Below are 16,474 nucleotides of genomic sequence, written 5' to 3'. Positions count from 1 at the left end.
AAGGCCCCATCCACCACTGCCCATCCCTTGCTCACCGACCCGCCTTCACTAGGAATGTGTGCACGCACATGCAGGTGCACATTCACTCTGCCCCTGATGAATGGATGCCCTTCTAGACACACCCATCTAGCTCCTGGGAATGGTGAGACTATTTGCATGAGGGGGCAGCTGTATGTGTGACTAGAGCATGTGGCCCATGTTTAAAAGGCACAAGAAATTAGCAGGCAGACATTGTGCACTCCCACCACCTGCAGCCTGGCCAGGATGGGCCATCATCCCACGGGCTTCTGGAGGCTGAGCAGAGAAGAGTGGACAAGGCAGGCCAAAAGGAAGGAGAGTTAGCAGGCAGGACAATGGAGTCACAATGCAGACTGGCAACCATATGGCCCTCTTTATTCTATACAGCACTGTGTCCAGGAGCTCAAGGTGGGATCCAGGCTTGGGCAGCTTTGCAGGAAGTATGGGTGGATGCATCTCTGCTGTCAGTCTCAGTGTATGTAAGTGCAGCCTGTACCTCAGTTCTCACCGCTCCCATTCTGGTGAGGGTCCGAAGACCATTCTGCAGACCTTCTGTGTCTGGGGTAGGCCCTGTGGCTAGAACACTGTCTGACAGCGCCTCCCCACTCCATCGCTGTAAAATAACACTACTCTCCGCCCCAAGAGCCCCTGGAGAGATGTATTCCTCCATCTTCTCTAAGAAACACATGAGGCGGGCCATGCCCCAAGTTCAAGCTCCAATTGGGCAAGAGCTTTCTAGAGCCTGGGGAACCTCAAGTCAGGTCCTGGAGAAAGGGAAAGTGGAAGCCCCACACAGTCCCCCCATTCCTCCCTCTACAAGCCCTGGCCTAGAGCCCCATGGTCTCTCCTCTCTGTCACAGTCCTCCAACTCCTGTCTGGCTCAGCCCCCAGCCCTCTCCCCAGCCTGCCGCCGGTCCAGAGCCAGCCGGAGGGCGTGCCTCACAGTCTCCACATTATTCAGGACATTGTACCGACTCAGGGCCACCAACCGATCAAACTCCTTGGGCTCATAGGTGAAGTTCATCATGCCATAGGGGGTGTCTGGCCCATTGATGACAAAGTCACCAAAGGCCTTCTCCTCAGCTGTCTGCCGCTCCACACCTGTGGGTGGGGATGTAGAGGAGAGGCCAGGCTGGGCACTCTGTGGAACTGGCTGGGACAGCCCAGAAGCCTGCCTTGCCCCAAGACATCTGGCTGGCTCTGTGTGGCCCTGTTTGGGCCCACATCTCACGCCATCAGGAGGAGATGGCCCAGTGTGGGTGCTGAGGTCCAGGAAGCAGAGAACAGCAGTGGTCAGCTCAAGTCCTCTAGGAGGCACGTTTTGGTACATTGTCCAGGGGAGCTACTCTCAGAATTGCATCCCATCACCTCCCAGGCTCTGTAAATCAGACCCAGGCCCAGGGTTTCCTCTTACCTGGGGCCAGGTGTGTGCGAAAGGTACGATTGACAAGCGGGAAGTGCAGCACAATGGGTGAGTGGGGATCTTTGGCCTTGACAAACAGGTAGCACTCATGGGGCTCCTCCAGGTCCTCAGGGCCCACCTCAATTCTGGGGAAGGGGATTCCACGGTCCAGGCAGTACTTCTCTGTCATCTGTAAGACCTGGGTGGGGAGGCAAGCTCCTGACCTGCCAGTCCTCCACCCTGGTCCTGCCCCCACCTGCACTTACACAGAGTGCATGCAGGTGATATCACCTTTCTCAGCCAGTTTCCTCATTGTAAAATAAAAATGGGAAGAGCTATGTAGTGCGGTTGTTATGAAGATTAGCAATAATCAATTATGACCAACAATCAATAATCTAGTGCCTCTGTCATCATCTTTCTCACTGTCATTCCTCCCATAACCACCCATGGCCTTCCCTTCTCGGACCCCTCTCTTCTCCTTGTTAGGGGGCTGATTCCGATTTCACAAGGTTGACACTCAGTGATTACAGAAGGTTAGCAGCGGACGAGGCTTCATCAGTCCTCCAATCCCAGGCTCTCATCGGACCCAGGAGGACAAAGAGGAGGCCAAACAGAGATGGGCTGCTCCAGCATCACACTAGAACCCACATCCAGATGGCAGTGTCTGTCCGCTGCCCTACAGTCTGAGGGAGTCATTGCTGGAGTCTGCCTGAGAGGACTCTGGTGGCTGTGTTGTTACCATAGTAACAAAGGACAGCAGACCCAGATGTAGACCCAGACCCAGGGAATCCTGAACGAGCAGGGTCTAGAATAGGGGGTCTTCTACTGACCAGAATAGAAGCCTCCTGAGGACTCTCTTTGGCCCCCTCTGCCCACCCCTCCCACAATCTCAGCAATTCTCCTCCCGCTGGGGAGGCCAGTACTGCTAACAGTGATCAGAAGGCACCCCACCCTCAGAGCAGAACCCAGGCCGTCCCCAAAGGGCGATCCCCAAGCACGCAGCCAGGCCCCTCAGCAGAGCCCTCTCCTCCTTCTCCTCCCCTACCCTCTGCTCACCTCAGGAGCTGCCCCACCTCACCTCCCCCCTCACCTCAAAAGGGGCTTCCAAGGAGTAGTCGAAGGACAGAATGAGGTCCACCCCTCTCTGAGGCAGCAGAGCCAGTGGGAATGGAGAGTTGATGGCAAAGCCCCCATCCACCAGGTACAGGCAGTCCCGCATGGGAGTGAGCTGGTTGGGGAAGGCGTCCGGGTGCGTGTCTGCAAGGTGCACGTGTGCACGCACAGGGAGAAAGACAGCAGCTCTTGCTAGCAGCCCTCTTCTCTTTGCATTCCCATTCGCATTCTCTCTGCAGAGCGCTCTCTCTCTCCCTCTCTCTATGACAGCCTTGGGGTCTCCCACCCCAAACCTTGGCCCTGCTTTCCACCTTCCAGCACAGTAATCAGAGTCCTTCCCCATCAGTCCCTAGGCATCAGGACCCCCAGACAAAAGCCAGGGCTGACCCCAGGGAGCCAGAGGCACAGGCAGGAGGGGTCCAACCTCCCCCCCAAGGCAGCACCCACCTTTCCAGGCCACAAACTCCCTCCCAGCCACATAGTCCTTGTGCAGACAGAGGCCACGGGTGAAGTTAAAGTTCTCGGCAGAAGTGAAGCGGGAGGTGAATATGTCCAACACAGCCTGGGAGAAGGGCCCCTGTGGGGTGAAGAGCCTAGTTCGCAGCCGCGCAGGGTCATGCAGTTGCAGCTTCTGACAGTCATCTAGGTAGGAGTGGGGACAGTGAAGTTCAGTAAGAAGTGGTACCCTCCTCTGTCTAGCTACCCTTACAGCTCAGGGGTCCACCCCCACACACTGTGAGTCCTCCCTGCATCCCTCCTCCTCCACCAACCCACCTCCTAGGCCTCTGACCACCACTCCACAGAACTCCCTTTTAAATGACTTTTTCTTTTTTATCCCCCATGTTTTGAAACTTGCCTATGACACTGGATTTATTAAATAATAATTGATCTCCCACCCTTTTGAAAATAAAGTTGTATATACAACTTCGGTTTAGAATTCCATCTATTAAACACTCACTGAGTGGTTACTACATGTGGTACTATGCATGAGGGATGCAGAAGTGAATAGAGCCTGGTCCTGGCCCTCCAGGGTTCACAGCCAACTTTGTGTGTGTGTGTGTGTGTGTGTGTGTGTGGCGGTGGGGGGAGGTCACATGTAGAGATAATAATTTGTAACAACACCCCAAGGAAAGAACAACTGTGGGTATGTGCACACAGTCCTATGGGACCATAGTGGTAAGACTCGCAATCAGCCTGGAGGGATGGAGTAGAAAAGAGAAGACCTCTGACCAAACAGCATCTGAGCTGGATCCTAAGAAATGAGCAAAAGTTACACAGGGAAGGAAGGTGGGAAAGGTGTTCTGTGCAGTAGGGCTCTCACAGGCCACTTAAGGACCAGGCCGAAGGGGAGCCACTGAAGGGGTGTGGACAGAGTATCACCCGAATACCCAGCGGGCCTGGGCTGAGTTGACCTAATTGGAGCCCAAAGCAGAGAACTTGAAGGTATGACCTCATCACACCTCTAGGCATCTAGAGACCCTAAGCTAGAAGTCGTTTCCTCAGGACTTCCCTGAATCCAGTGGGATAGCCAAGTCCTTTGCCATCCTCCCTTACCTCTCCATACCTCTGCCAGGGCCCTATTGCTGGAAAGTGGTTGTGGAAGTGGGGTCAGGGTCTCTACCCTCACCTGTAACGTTTACACTGCCTCTGTGCCAGTCCAGGAAGCTGAGGCTAGAGCCAGCAGTCTTCAGGAAGATCTCATCCAGGCTGGCTGCAAAGGCGCTGCCCCACACACCTGACGAAACAGGCAGGACCCCATCCCATATTAGGGCCTGGCCTGGGCACCTGCCTGTCTCCCGCCCTCCAGCCTGCACTTACCCTGCAGGTAGCACATCCGGGGCTCAGGCCAGAGCTGCAGCAGTCGTCCCATGAAGAACTCTGAGCCAAAGAGTTCAGTGGGAACATAAGCTCCATACTTGGGGAAGCCGACCTCGTATGGGGTGAATTCGCACCACTCTGGGGGCCCGAGTGAAGGGAAAGTCACCCAGGGCTTCCCACCGGGGCCCTTGTGCCCAAGCAGGAATCTTTGACTTGCCAAGAACAGAGGCAGCAACCCCACTGTGCTCCAAGGCGCGTTTATCCACCTCCCATCTGCACCCTGACAGCCCTGTGTTCTTACATCCTCCTACCGACCACCTCCTCTACCTCCTTCTTTTGTCTCCACACCCAGGCACCTGCAAATTCTTCCCCACTGATGTTGGTGTGGACGTTGACGCTGGCATAAATGGGGTAAGGGTTCTGACCCTGGCTGATCGCTTCGTGCTGGTCAGACAGCTTGGCAGGGTTTTTCTGGACAGGAAAGAAGGGAGGCAGCTCAGCTTTTTGGGAGTTCCCGTTCTTCATCCCCATGGCCTGAGGCCAATACCCTTCAGGGTGTGGCATGCCCATAAGTGAGCTTTGGATTACAAGGCCAGAGCTGCAGAGACAGCTTTCTAAGGGACAGGCTCTAGGCTGCAGCAGAGGTAAAGCCACTGTGGGTTTTGTACAATTCCATGGCTATGGGAACACCCTCCCCTTTCTTTCTCATTTGAGAAATCATAGCAGAATGCAAGGGAGTCAGAGTTACATTTTTAAAGGAATCGTTGAAAATCCAGTCTAATTTATGCAAATAGTAAGTCACCAGAAAATGTAGATTCTTTACTTAGAAATAAGGAATGGTTTGTGACATGCACCCACAACTGATGACCACACACCAGTGGTTCAGCAGCTCTGGATCTTCTCATTGCCCAGGACTTGCTGGGCCTACAGTTCTAGGAGCAGCCGCCAGGTGGCGTGAGTCATGGCCACATTGGCCAATGAGAAGACATGGCACTGTGCCTCGCGCATGCTGGAATCACCTTCAAAACATACCTGTGCTATGGCCCTACCCGAGACCAACTAAAATCAGTATCCCTGGGAGTGGGGCGCAGGCATTGGTGTTTTTGAAAAGCTGTGCAGGCGATTCTAATATGCAGACAAGGGTTAGGAGCCAGCAAAGTGAAATGGTGTCAGCCACCCTGGTGTATCACCCCTTTCCCCCAGGGTAGCTCAGACCTCAGGGCCAGCTTTGCAAATCTCAGATCTTAGCCTGAGGGATAAGGCAGAAACAAGTTGAGTGGTAGAAGGGGTAGAGAGGAGCCATGTGCATTTACATCCTTCTCTTCTCTTACCTCCTGGTACAGGAAATACTCGATAAGGAGGCCCCAGAGGTCGATGAGGGACACGCTGTGGCCGCTGCTCTCGCGGATCCCCAGTTCCTGAGCGTAGTATTGTAGCTGCTCTGTGGACATTGCCCCCATCTTACTGCTGCAGACCCGAGCCTGGATATGCTCAATGGGGCCCTGCAAGGCCACCTGGGACCAGGCTGGGTCCTTATAGAGTGTGGAGATGCACCTGGGGACAGTGGGAATACCTGTGGGTTAGGGCAGGGAAGCATGGCTAGGAGAGAGGGATGCAGGAGTCCGTGAGTTACCCCTCCTCTGCATCACATGCACCTGCTACCCCACACTCCCACTCGGAAGAGCCCTTAGGACTCAGCCCTTTCCTGCCCCTCTTAACTCCCTTGAAGGCAGGATCCCCAGCCCCTCCTCAGCAATACCATCAGATCACCAGGCCACACCCCTTCCTCTTCAGGGATCTCCTTTACTCTGTGCCCGACCCTACCTCACTTACCAAGTAGACCCAGAGACCCCACTGAGGTAGGTCACAGTATCCAGGAGACCAAGCTCCTGCAGCCCTGCCAGGCTGCCATACAGGGAAGACATGGCTCGAGTTCCACCCCCGGAACCCAACACAGCCACCACAGGCACCTGGACACAAGAATAATGATGATCACAACAACTACTGCTACCACTGTCATTTACATATGATTGCTTGTACATTATTTTAAGAGCCATACATATATTTTCTCACTGAGTCTTCACAGCAGCCCAATGAGATCCCATTTTGCAGATGAGCAAACTGAGGCACAGAAAGGTTAAATAGTGTGCCCAAGATCATACAATTAGTAAGTGATTAGCTATCAAACCCAAGCAGTATGGCTCCAGAGATGGCTCTTAACCATTATACCAGGAAGATATGTACCCAGGAGATATATTTAATTCACCCAAAACTGCTGAATCAGGGTTTCTCAACCTCGGCACTATAGATATTTTGAGCTGGATAATTCTTTGTTCTGGAGGCTGTCCTGTGTGTTGTAGGACGTTTAGCAGCATGCCTGGCATTTACCCAGTAGATGCCAGTAGCATCCCTCTGCCTCTGCCCACCCAAGGGACAATAAAACATATCTCTAGATATTGACAAATGTCCCTGGGGAGGGAAGGATGAAATCACCTCCAGTTGAGAACCACTGAGCTAAAGCGACAAAGACCAGCAAGCAGCCTGGATATGCTCCAGACGTGAGAGGCACCCAGACGTTAAGGTTCTCTTCAGGATCACAGGTGCCTAGTGGGATCATATTAAAAGCTTTTCAGCTGCTCAGCTTTTCCACGAAGGTCTGGCTCATTCCACCCCAGACTTTCAGTTCCTTTCCCTGTCCTCTTTTCTTCTTCTGTCTTGAAAAATTGCTCCCTAGCTACTGCTCACCAAGAGCACTGTTGCTACAGAGTGCTGGATGAGACAGTGGATATCTGGCACAGAATGGGCACGCCTACTGACGGAACGAACGACCTGGGCTTGCTCACCTGGTCAGCGCTGGGCACAGGCTCCGTCCTCTGAGCTCTCATGCAGCCCAGAGGAGCCATCAGCCTGCTCCTGACTTATCCTAGGCCCTAGGCCTGTCTCTCCACACTCCCAGCCACAGGCCAACTGTTTCTTCGCTCAGTGGATCACATGGATCCTCCACTTCCAATTTCCTTTGACCACTACTGACTCTACTGTGTCCCCCCAAATTCATATGTTAAGGCCCTAATTCTCAATGAGATTGTATTTAGAGATAAGGCCTATATTGAGGTGATAAAGGTAAAGTGAGGTCATAAGGGTAGGGCCTTAATCCCATAGGACATGTATCCTTATAAGAAGAGAGAGAGACACTAGAGTGCTCTCGCTCTCTCTCTCCCCCCCTCCTCTTCCCCTCCCCCTGCACTTGCACAGAGGATAGGCCATGTGAAGACGCAGTGAGAAGGCGGCCGTGTACAAGTCAGGAAGAGAGGCCCCATCAGGAACCAACCCTGATGGATGGCACCTTATCTTGGACTTTTATCCTCCAGAGCTGTGAGAAAATAAATTTATATTGTTTAAGCCACCCATTCTGTGGTATTTTGTTGTGGCAGCCCAAGCAGACTGATACATCCACCCTTGGCCGGGGCTGTTCAGCGCTCATTGCACAGGGGTCCTGACTCTCCTGACTGTGTCCTGACTCTCCTGACTGTGCCAAGCTCAGGTGAGCAGGCCCACTACCTCCCCCTCTGCTCCCCAGACTTCTTCTAGGCTTCCTGTCACCTCTTAGCCACACAGTCCTCTCAAGGGAAGAGGTTGGATTTGGTCCCTGCAACCTGGGGTCCGGCTCCTCCTCCATTCCATACCTGGCCACCGTCCAGAGGCTCACTCAATCCCAACACCTGCTGCAGGGCCTTGGCCACAACCTGCTTCCTCTTGTCCAGAAACTCCTGCTCCCCATCACAAAGGTCAAAGCCAAGGCGTAGGTCCAGGTCCCCAGATCTGCCACAAGTGGGGTGGGAACTGGGTGACTATCCAGTGGAGGAGAGCCTCGGGCCCAGCCCGTGTTTCACAGGAGCAGATCCACACTCTGTGGAACCTCTTGAAAAAGGTCCTAAGGGACTTCCCACCAGTACAAGAAGCGGGGAGGGAAAGGTGTGGTCCCTAGGCCTGAGCTGAGTGGGCAGGAGAGCAGAACACATTGGTGTTTCCCCACACTTCCAGCCCAGCCCCAGGAGGCCTTCTGCATGACGTCCCATCTCACCTCACTTCTGCCTTCAGACTCAGAGCCACCTCCTGGCCCTGAAAGAGACAGCAGCCCCATCCCTGAACATGCTGAGCAGGATTCTCCCAGAGAAACTGCTCTCCACCTGCAGCCCCTGTTGCTCTGGTAACTGTGGCTGAGCTCTGGGCTGGCCTGCTCTTGCCCCTCTCCCAGAGTTCTCCCCCAGGCCACTTTTGGGGGTTTCAGAGCAGGCAGGGGTCCCTTCAGCACCCAAACAGAACCTTACCTCCCCCAGGGCCATGAAGCGCTGCTCCTCCTGGCCTAAGGGCAGTGAGGAGAGCAGAATGCCCCCCTCCCTCAGCTTGCTGGTCTGAGCCTCCTGTTCAGCACTCGGGCTGCTCTGTGGAGAAGAAAACACCCAAGGAGCTCTCCAGCGTGAAAGAAAACATGCCTCCAGGGTGGCTCTGGAATGCCTCTGGGCTGGAAAGATTCTATCATCCCGCCCTTGGCCTGTGGCTCACTCACCTGTAGAACTGTGAGCTTCTCTGCCAGCTCCACATGCAGCTGGGAGCTCAGCAATGGATTCACGTGGAAGGTAAAGGCAGGTGGGAGGTCTGGCTCCATGGGAGGCTGCAGGGGCAAGAGCTGTGGCTTCTCGTAGGCACCAGGCACTGCCAGCTGGATCTGCCTGGAGCCTGAGAGCAGAGGGCCCAGGTGAGTGCCCAGGTGAGGGGTAAGAGTGGGTGGGTATGTGTGCCACTCATGTGGCAGTACCTGGACAGCAACAACTCCTCCCTTCTCTTCCCCTAGGAAGTGGCAGCTTACCACCCTGCTCTCTCTTAGGCACTCAGGCCATAGAAAAAGCATCATGTAGGACACTTGGGGTCCTGAAACCTGCCTTGGTCAGAACTGGGGAAAGGTGGGAAAGGTGGGAAACACACAAATGCCTAGGGAAGGAGAAAAGGCATTGAGTAGGGAGAGAGAGGGCCCTTGCCCCTGCCCATGGGGCTGATGATTTTGAGATTATTTTATTAAGCATATAACTATACAAAATTAATTATGTGCTCATTGTTATATTAATTACTGATTTTCAACTGGTGGTTTTCCCCATCTTTTGCTCCCATTCAAACTCCATTCTCATTGCCTTGGGGGAAGTTTGCGGCCAGAGAGAAAATAGAAATAGGCCGCAAGTCGTTGTGGCCTTTGTTTCCAAAGGTGTACGGACTTGGAAGAACATAGCGGGGTTGCAGAGGAGGTAAAAGGAAGAATGAGATTGATGGGTACAGAGAGAACGTACGTCTTGGAGAAGCAGGGGAGGGCCGGCCCAGGCTGGGGGAGACGAAGAGGTTGGCCTGTGGGCCATGGAGGAGCTGGGCTGCTTCCTGCCCTGCTTCCCAGCAGCTTTCTGGGGAGGAGGCCAGACCCCAGAGAGAAATGGCTACACTGACATCCAGGCAGAGGAGACCACTGACAGCCTCACAGAAGAGTCCCAGACCCCAAGCACAACATGGAAGCAACAGAGACCCAAAGGGTCCAAGGATGGCAGACAGCTCAGGAGCAAAGGTCCAGAGGGGGTCACACTCCCTACAGCCCCTCCTTGCACTAGATGAGACCTGAGACTTGACATGCCCCTGGGGTGGGATGGAATTAGAGAAAATAAGGAAAGTAGGATTTCACTGAAACCAGGGTCTATGCACTCGGGTGGAGATGTGCTATTCATAGGAGGAAGCAATATAATCTGTGATTAAGAGAACAGATCCTGGAGTGTCACAGACCTGGGTTTGGTCCTGGCCTAACCACTTACTGGTGGCAGACCTTAAGCAATGTTCTTCTTTGAGCCTTGATCTTATGAATTAAAAGAAGATAATGATTGTACCTACTTTATGGGGGTTGTTATGTGAATAAAAAGATAAAACATATGTAAAATGCTTAGCAGAGTGCCTGACTCAGAGTAAATGCTCTGTGTTACCCAGCAGGGCTCATCCCACAGGCTGTACTCCCAGCATTGGAAGGGGGCCTGACTGTCACACCACCTCTGCTGCAAGCCCAGGTCTGCATTCCATCTCCTAAGTGGCTACCCTCCATGACAGACTGCACTGATGGCCCTGGTTCTCACTTCCCCCACAGGCATGTGTGCTCTTTGCCATGTGACTTCAGCTCCTCCCGCTAAAGAGGCCAACTGTATTCCCTGCCCTCCAACTTTGAGTTCAACCGTGTGACTTGTTTTGGCCAATGTTAGTCAGTGGGCAGGATGTGACCAAAGGCTTGAAAAGCACCTGCTCAATTGGGCTTGTTCTCTTGTACCTCTGCTGATGCCCTAAGAACATGCCCAGGCTGGTCTGCTGGTCACAGAAGGTGGGTGAGTGACACGTGCAGCAGAGCCAGGCCACTCCTGCCAAGCCCAGTATTAATTACCTGAGCCCCAGCTGACTGCCAAAGTGTGAGCTATATAAATGCTTCCTGTTGAAGGCCACTGAGATTTTGTGGGTGTTGTAGACCAGTAGCTGGACTGTTACAACCTCCATGCTTGAACACTTTCAGGGACAGGAAATTCACTGCCTTTAGGGGCAATCCATCCTTGGTCAGCTCTAAGCAATGAAAAATTTAAGAACTTTCTACCCTAGATCCTCCTCCTTGACATCAGCAGCCCCAGGAGAGAAGGCAAGACTCAAGGCCACAGGCCAGACTCACCATACTCTTGATGCGAGTTTGTCCTATCTCCTCCAACAGTGCCCTGGATTCTCAGACAGGGATGAGCCTGGGAAAAGCAGAGGCCTGTGGGAGCCAGAAAGCCCATAGGGCCCCTCCACAGAGACCCAACCAGGCTGTGTCCAGGTAACAGCCTTCTCAGGACCCGTGCCTTATGGACAGGGGTCTTCTGTTGTGGTCCCCAAGGTCACACCCAGCCCCCTCCCAGGATTCAGGAAGTGGCCCCTTCAGCTGTCTCAGCAGCCAGGGTCCCAAGGGAGTAATGTAAGTCATGTGTTGTGCACAAGGTAGGAAGCCTGGGTCCTGGGCTGTCCTCCCAGGTGCAAGACAGCCTCTGGTCCCTCAACTCTGAAGATGCCTCTTTAGCACATCTTCCCTCTGAGGAGGGGCTGAGTGTCCTTCAGAGGCAACTGGGCATCAGGGGCTCAGTCATGGACTGTGCACTGCCCCCAGCCCCAGACAGCTCGCCTTCCCTACTCACCACCAGGACACCATGATCACCTTCCCTACTCACCACCAGGACCCCATTGGTGATGACTTCAGATGCAGGCACCTGGCTGCAAAGGACGAGGGGCTCATGGGACATCTGGGCTGCTTGAGATGGCTGTTGCAATAATAAGATGACCAAAGCAGCTGCAAGAGCCTGGGGAGCATGGCTGGGCTTGGTGGTGGGGTGGACCTGTCAGCCAACATGCAAATGAGTAGCAAGACCAGGCCATTTCCTCTCAGGCCAGGCCCACAAGGCCAGCACAGGACATGATGATGGCAGCTGGGAGCTGCTGTGACTCAAATCTCTGTGAGTCTCAAGAGAAAATGGGAGGACATCAGCTCTGCCTGGACTCACCTCTTCTCCAGGACAAATTCCACTTGCAGCTCTTGTGAATCCTACATGGAGGGAGCAGGGAGCACCAGTTTTTAAAAGAATCTAGGGCTGGCCGGTTAGCTCAGTTGGTTAGAGCGCAGTGTTATAACACCAAGGTCAAGGGTTTGGATCCCCGCACCGGCCAGGTGCAGCCACCAAAAAAAAAAAAAAAACACATTCCAAAAGACTCAGGGACCATCTCTGCCTCCCACCCCTGCTTGGCTCTCATGACTAAAAGAGGAGACTTTGCTGCAGCTTGTTATGGACACAGGAGGGACAGTGGCATCTCCACACAGCAGAGCATTTTTCATTCAAAAATGTGTGCCAGGTGCTGTTCTAGACACTGAGGATTCAGCAGCGACTGAGACAGACTAACCACTCTGCCCTCAGGGAAGTCACATGTTGGTTTCACACAGGGGGGAAGTATTTGAGGGAAACCTTTATAGGGTCAGTGCTGCAGGGTGGAGGAGGGCCTGTCTTGGAGGCTTGGCCTGTGCTGACCGGAGCCCCCTCTCCTCAAGGTTGGCTCACCAGTAGCACAGGTGGGGCTTACCTGTTGGTTGAGTGGGAAGGTGTGTATGTGGGGTTGGCCAGGTTTGAGGCTCCTCAAGTCAAACAGTAGTAGGGAGAGCTGGTCGCTGCCCAGGATATCCTTGTCATAGAGGGTGAGCTCCAGGACGTTCTGGGGAGAGGGCAGGCAGGAAGTCGCAGCCCAAGGCAGGACAGAAGGGCAGCACCCTGGAGGAGCCCCTCTCCCTGCATGGTCCAGCCCCTGATGGCCCTCACCTTCACAGCGCCGTGGATCTGGTAGTGAAAAGTCTCATTCCACTCAGGGTCACTGCTGTTGGCCACCATCCTTGTCTGGGCGGGGCTGGCGGACGCCGTGGGGAGCCACAGTTGCACATAGCAGTCAGCTTTGGACACTGCAGGTGGAATGGGATGGAGCAGGGGTCCTCAGCCTCAAGCTATCATTGCTGACAAGGTTTCCTGGAGGAGGCTGGGGCCAGAGGGAAAGGAGCAGAGGGGAGAGAGCAGGCTGCCCACATTTGGCGTGGGGTGGGGAGCTGGGGAGAGCTTTGGTGTCCTCGACTTCATCTTGATTAGTTGCACCTCCCATCCAACTGAACAGAAATCCTGCAGTGGCCAGTGCAAAAGGTTGTGTGGCAGCACAGGCAGTTGAATAATTCCCAGATACTGCCTGATTCAGGCAATAAATCCCCTCCCAGTGTGAGCATTGGCATGGAACGCTCCAGAGAACAGGTGGCAACTTGTGGTGACAGCAGGCCTCTCACCCAGGGCGGCACTTCATAGACTGAGGGAGGAGCCCAGAGTCTGCACAACCCTTCCCTCCAGCCCCTGCCTGTCGGCCCCTTCCCAGGGCTGCCTCCCTTGATGGTCAGAACTAGCACACCCATACACACTCGCGCACACACAAACACACGCACGCACATACATATGCACGCACACATGCATGCACACATGCATGCACACATGCACGCATGCACACATGCACACACATGCATGCACGCACACTTCAGGTCACTCCTGGCTGAGCTCTGAGGAGGTCCCAGGGAAAGGAAGGGGAGAAAGAGTGGAATGGGGGTCACTCACACAGGTCTGTGTCCCGGATATTCTTGGCCCTCAGCACTTTCACCTGGAGGTCATAGTATGGGTGGGTTTCCCGCTGAAACACCAGAACACTGGGTACTCAGTTCCAGGAAGCCGGGTGTGGGGCCTAGTCCCCTCCCTCCAGTCATTCCCAGCTCAGGTTTCCCCTTGTCCCATCATGGAGCAGCAGTCTGGCACAGGGTCACTGATGTCGCTATCCCGGGGACTTGGGAGACCTTGGCAAGGCCCAGGCATTGGGAGTTTAGCACTGTGGTGATAAGCTTGGACCCTGGAATCTGTCGGGCCTGGGTTCAAATGTAAGGTCCACCACGGACCAGCTGAACTAATCATGGCTATCACATGCCACAAACTTGAAATTCCCCTCAGACTACAGTGCCCCCATGTAGCTTGCGAGCTGCAGGGAGAGCTGGGGTAATGTGTCCAAAGAGATCAAATACTGTATCAAGAGAGAAAGTTGCCATCCACCACACCCTCTAGCTCCCCGACAAAGGCTAGAAGACAGCCTAGGAGGCAGTGGGCAGGTGGATGGAAGCCAAGAGTCACGGCCATACTGGTCTGACAAGTCACTAAGGAAATTGCAGCTTGGGCTCAGGAGAGATAACATCACACGACAGCTCAAAATCCCAACAAGTTCCTTATTCCTTCACCCCTCAGTGCGTTCTACAGCCACGCTCAACATTCTTGGCAAAAACCAACCAACCAAAGGCAAGTGTCACATGACCTCACTCTCCATTTTCTAATTGTAGAGGGTTATTTTCAAGAGCCAAAGTCTTGGCCAAACTTTCTAATTTAAGCTCTGCCAGGTTATCTGGAAGAAACCTAAATCAAAACCCAGTGCCAGGCTGGCCTCAGTCCTCACAGGGGACCACAGCTCCCAAGATTCCTCCAGTCTATATTTTCCTAGGTAAGATCAGGTACGTTACCCGCCAGTGCCTCCACTGAGGTCCCCTCTTCTCTCTCTTCCGTAGCAGCACAGCCCCCAGGAGGGGCAGCCCCTTGCCTGCCAGCCACCTTGGCCAGAGTGCCCAGAGCATGGCTGGGCAGCCCAGTTCCCAGCAGGGAGTCCTGCCTGCTTTCCAGAGCCACCCTGCTGTCCTCTCTTACACTCACTGCTAGCTCAGGTCTGACAGGTAGCACTGGGGTGGGAAGGGTGGAGCTGCCTGCTCTGCTGAGGACTCAGGGCTGGGTGGCCTGCTGGAGCTGGAGGTGGGGTTTGACACACTCCAGGAAGTGACTGGAGCCTAATTTCCTCAGGTAGGAGGCAGTTCAGTCCCTCTCCAAGAGACTCTTGTCTTTGGTTAGCACTCTGGTTCCCAAACCAAGCCCTCTGGTTATCACCGGGCTGCTTGTGAAAAATGGACATCTGAGCCTCACCCCCAGATGGTCTGATTCGGTGAGTGTGGATAGAACCTAGGTATTCATATTTCCAACAAGCCCTGTAGACAATGCTGACACAGCTGGCCCATGGAAGAGCAGCTTGTAAGTGCTGGATCAGGAACTAGTCTTCTCCAGCTGTGGAAAAGCCTAAAACCAACCATTCTTCAAGTCCCACCTTCCCCACAGCTCTTAAGCAGAAGCATGGAAATCTGGTTCAGTGTTTAATCTGGACTCAACCGTGTTTTCTTTTTTCTTTTTGGCAGCTGGCCAGTATGGGGTAAAAGATGTTTCTTATCTCTCTCAGCCTCCCTCATTTACTTGCCAAATACTGAGAGCCTGCTGTGTGCCAACCTGTCCTAGGCCCAAGAACATAAAGGTGAGGAGGGCCCATCCATACCCTGAATAAATTCACAGCCTCATGACTCCCTGTGGCTTTTGCTAAGGACTTCTTTCTGGGTCAAGGTACAAAGTTATGGATATGATCAGGTGGTACAAATAAGAGCAGTAGATAAGACAGGTCTGCCTACCCTTAAAGCTACTAGAAATAAAGGCTTTAGGGAGTTCTCTTTTGATCACTGCAGGCTCTAGGCTGCAGATGGTATGTAATGTCCCCTTTTCTGTGGACCATGACCATCTAGGTAGCCAAGACAGGCACAGTGTCCAGTGAAAGAAAGGATCTCTGGGGCAAAGAACTACTGGGAGATACATTTCTGTCCCTCAAACCAAGATTTAGTCATCTCTGCCATCTTTCCCAAGGCCTAGAGTCAGAGGTTGAAAGAACATTTAAAAAAGAGGTGATTCAACTCCCAAAATGAACCAACTGGGCAGGTTCAGACCAGAAACTCCCAGAACAAAAGGGGATATGACTGCCAGTGGCTGGGTCCCAAGGGAGGGCCTGTTCCTCTTCATTTCAACTGTGAAACCAAGACCTGGGTTAGCGTCTCAGAAATGAGTCCAGCCCTCTTTGTGATCTCTGAGAATATGTAGAGGGGACCCATGGGTCCACACCAGAGGAGCCTGAGGCCCAGAGCCAGCTGGTGGCAAAGCCAGGCTGGGGCCCAGGCACCTGACTGATTTGAGTGCTTTCTGGGCTGTACCACAACCTCTGGAAGTCATCTGCTGTATACCTCAAAAAGTCATATCTCTTAGTTCCAGATGTTTTTCACTCCCAGAAAACTCAGGATGGTCACAGACAGCTCAAGGCAGGGATGATACAAAAGGACCAAACTGCCTTTTTGGAGCTGGCCAGTGGACCAATATTTCTCCACTTCTCAAACATCCGTGGGTCCCTCAATCCGACCAATTCCTCCAGCCAGCCTGAACTGCAGGAAGAGGCACTAGGCCCTTCCCTACTATGTGAAGTGAAGAGGGAAAACGATTGGATTATCTAGAGTTCCAGTGTGCCCAGAACTTTGTGTGGATGAAAATGCTCTACACCTGTGTGTCAATACATCAGCCGATAGCCACAGTTGCTGTACTGGGCAGCACACACCAAGACATACGT

At 53.5% G+C, this 16,474-nt stretch overlaps 1 protein-coding gene across 1 annotated transcript; it reads right to left on the bottom strand.

Moving 5' to 3' along the window:
• Positions 1 to 866: 866 nt before the first annotated feature.
• PLA2G4F (phospholipase A2 group IVF) lies at positions 867 to 14,627 on the bottom strand. The gene is made up of 20 exons (XM_063091473.1): positions 14,517 to 14,627; positions 13,576 to 13,648; positions 12,751 to 12,887; positions 12,518 to 12,646; positions 11,947 to 11,987; positions 11,617 to 11,659; positions 11,085 to 11,151; positions 8,919 to 9,088; positions 8,680 to 8,793; positions 8,433 to 8,470; positions 8,035 to 8,170; positions 6,185 to 6,321; positions 5,683 to 5,905; positions 4,708 to 4,822; positions 4,352 to 4,489; positions 4,161 to 4,268; positions 2,981 to 3,175; positions 2,511 to 2,677; positions 1,433 to 1,619; positions 867 to 1,119 (listed from the first exon to the last, which is right to left on the bottom strand). The coding sequence occupies exons 1-20, from the start codon at positions 14,625 to 14,627 to the stop codon at positions 899 to 901; spliced, it is 2,550 nt and encodes an 849-aa protein (XP_062947543.1). The 3' UTR covers positions 867 to 898.
• Positions 14,628 to 16,474: the final 1,847 nt, after the last annotated feature.

Source organism: Cynocephalus volans, chromosome 3 (genome assembly GCF_027409185.1).
Source record: "Cynocephalus volans isolate mCynVol1 chromosome 3, mCynVol1.pri, whole genome shotgun sequence".
Lineage (NCBI taxonomy): Eukaryota > Metazoa > Chordata > Mammalia > Dermoptera > Cynocephalidae > Cynocephalus > Cynocephalus volans.
Note: the sequence above shows the minus strand (reverse complement) of the source record. Positions and strands in the feature narration are given on the sequence as shown.

What these genes read in the sequence shown, in the direction of transcription:
- PLA2G4F (XM_063091473.1), bottom strand. Translation starts at nt 14,627, where the DNA reads ATGCTCTGGGCACTCTGGCCAAGGTGGCTGGCAGGCAAGGGGCTGCCC. An exon ending in AGAAGCTCACAGTTCTACAG is followed by an intron (nt 8,794 to 8,918) that starts GTGAGTGAGCCA and finishes TCTTCTCCACAG; the next exon opens with AGCAGCCCGAGTGCTGAACA. An exon ending in AGGCAGTGTAAACGTTACAG is followed by an intron (nt 3,176 to 4,160) that starts GTGAGGGTAGAG and finishes ACTCCTACCTAG; the next exon opens with ATGACTGTCAGAAGCTGCAA.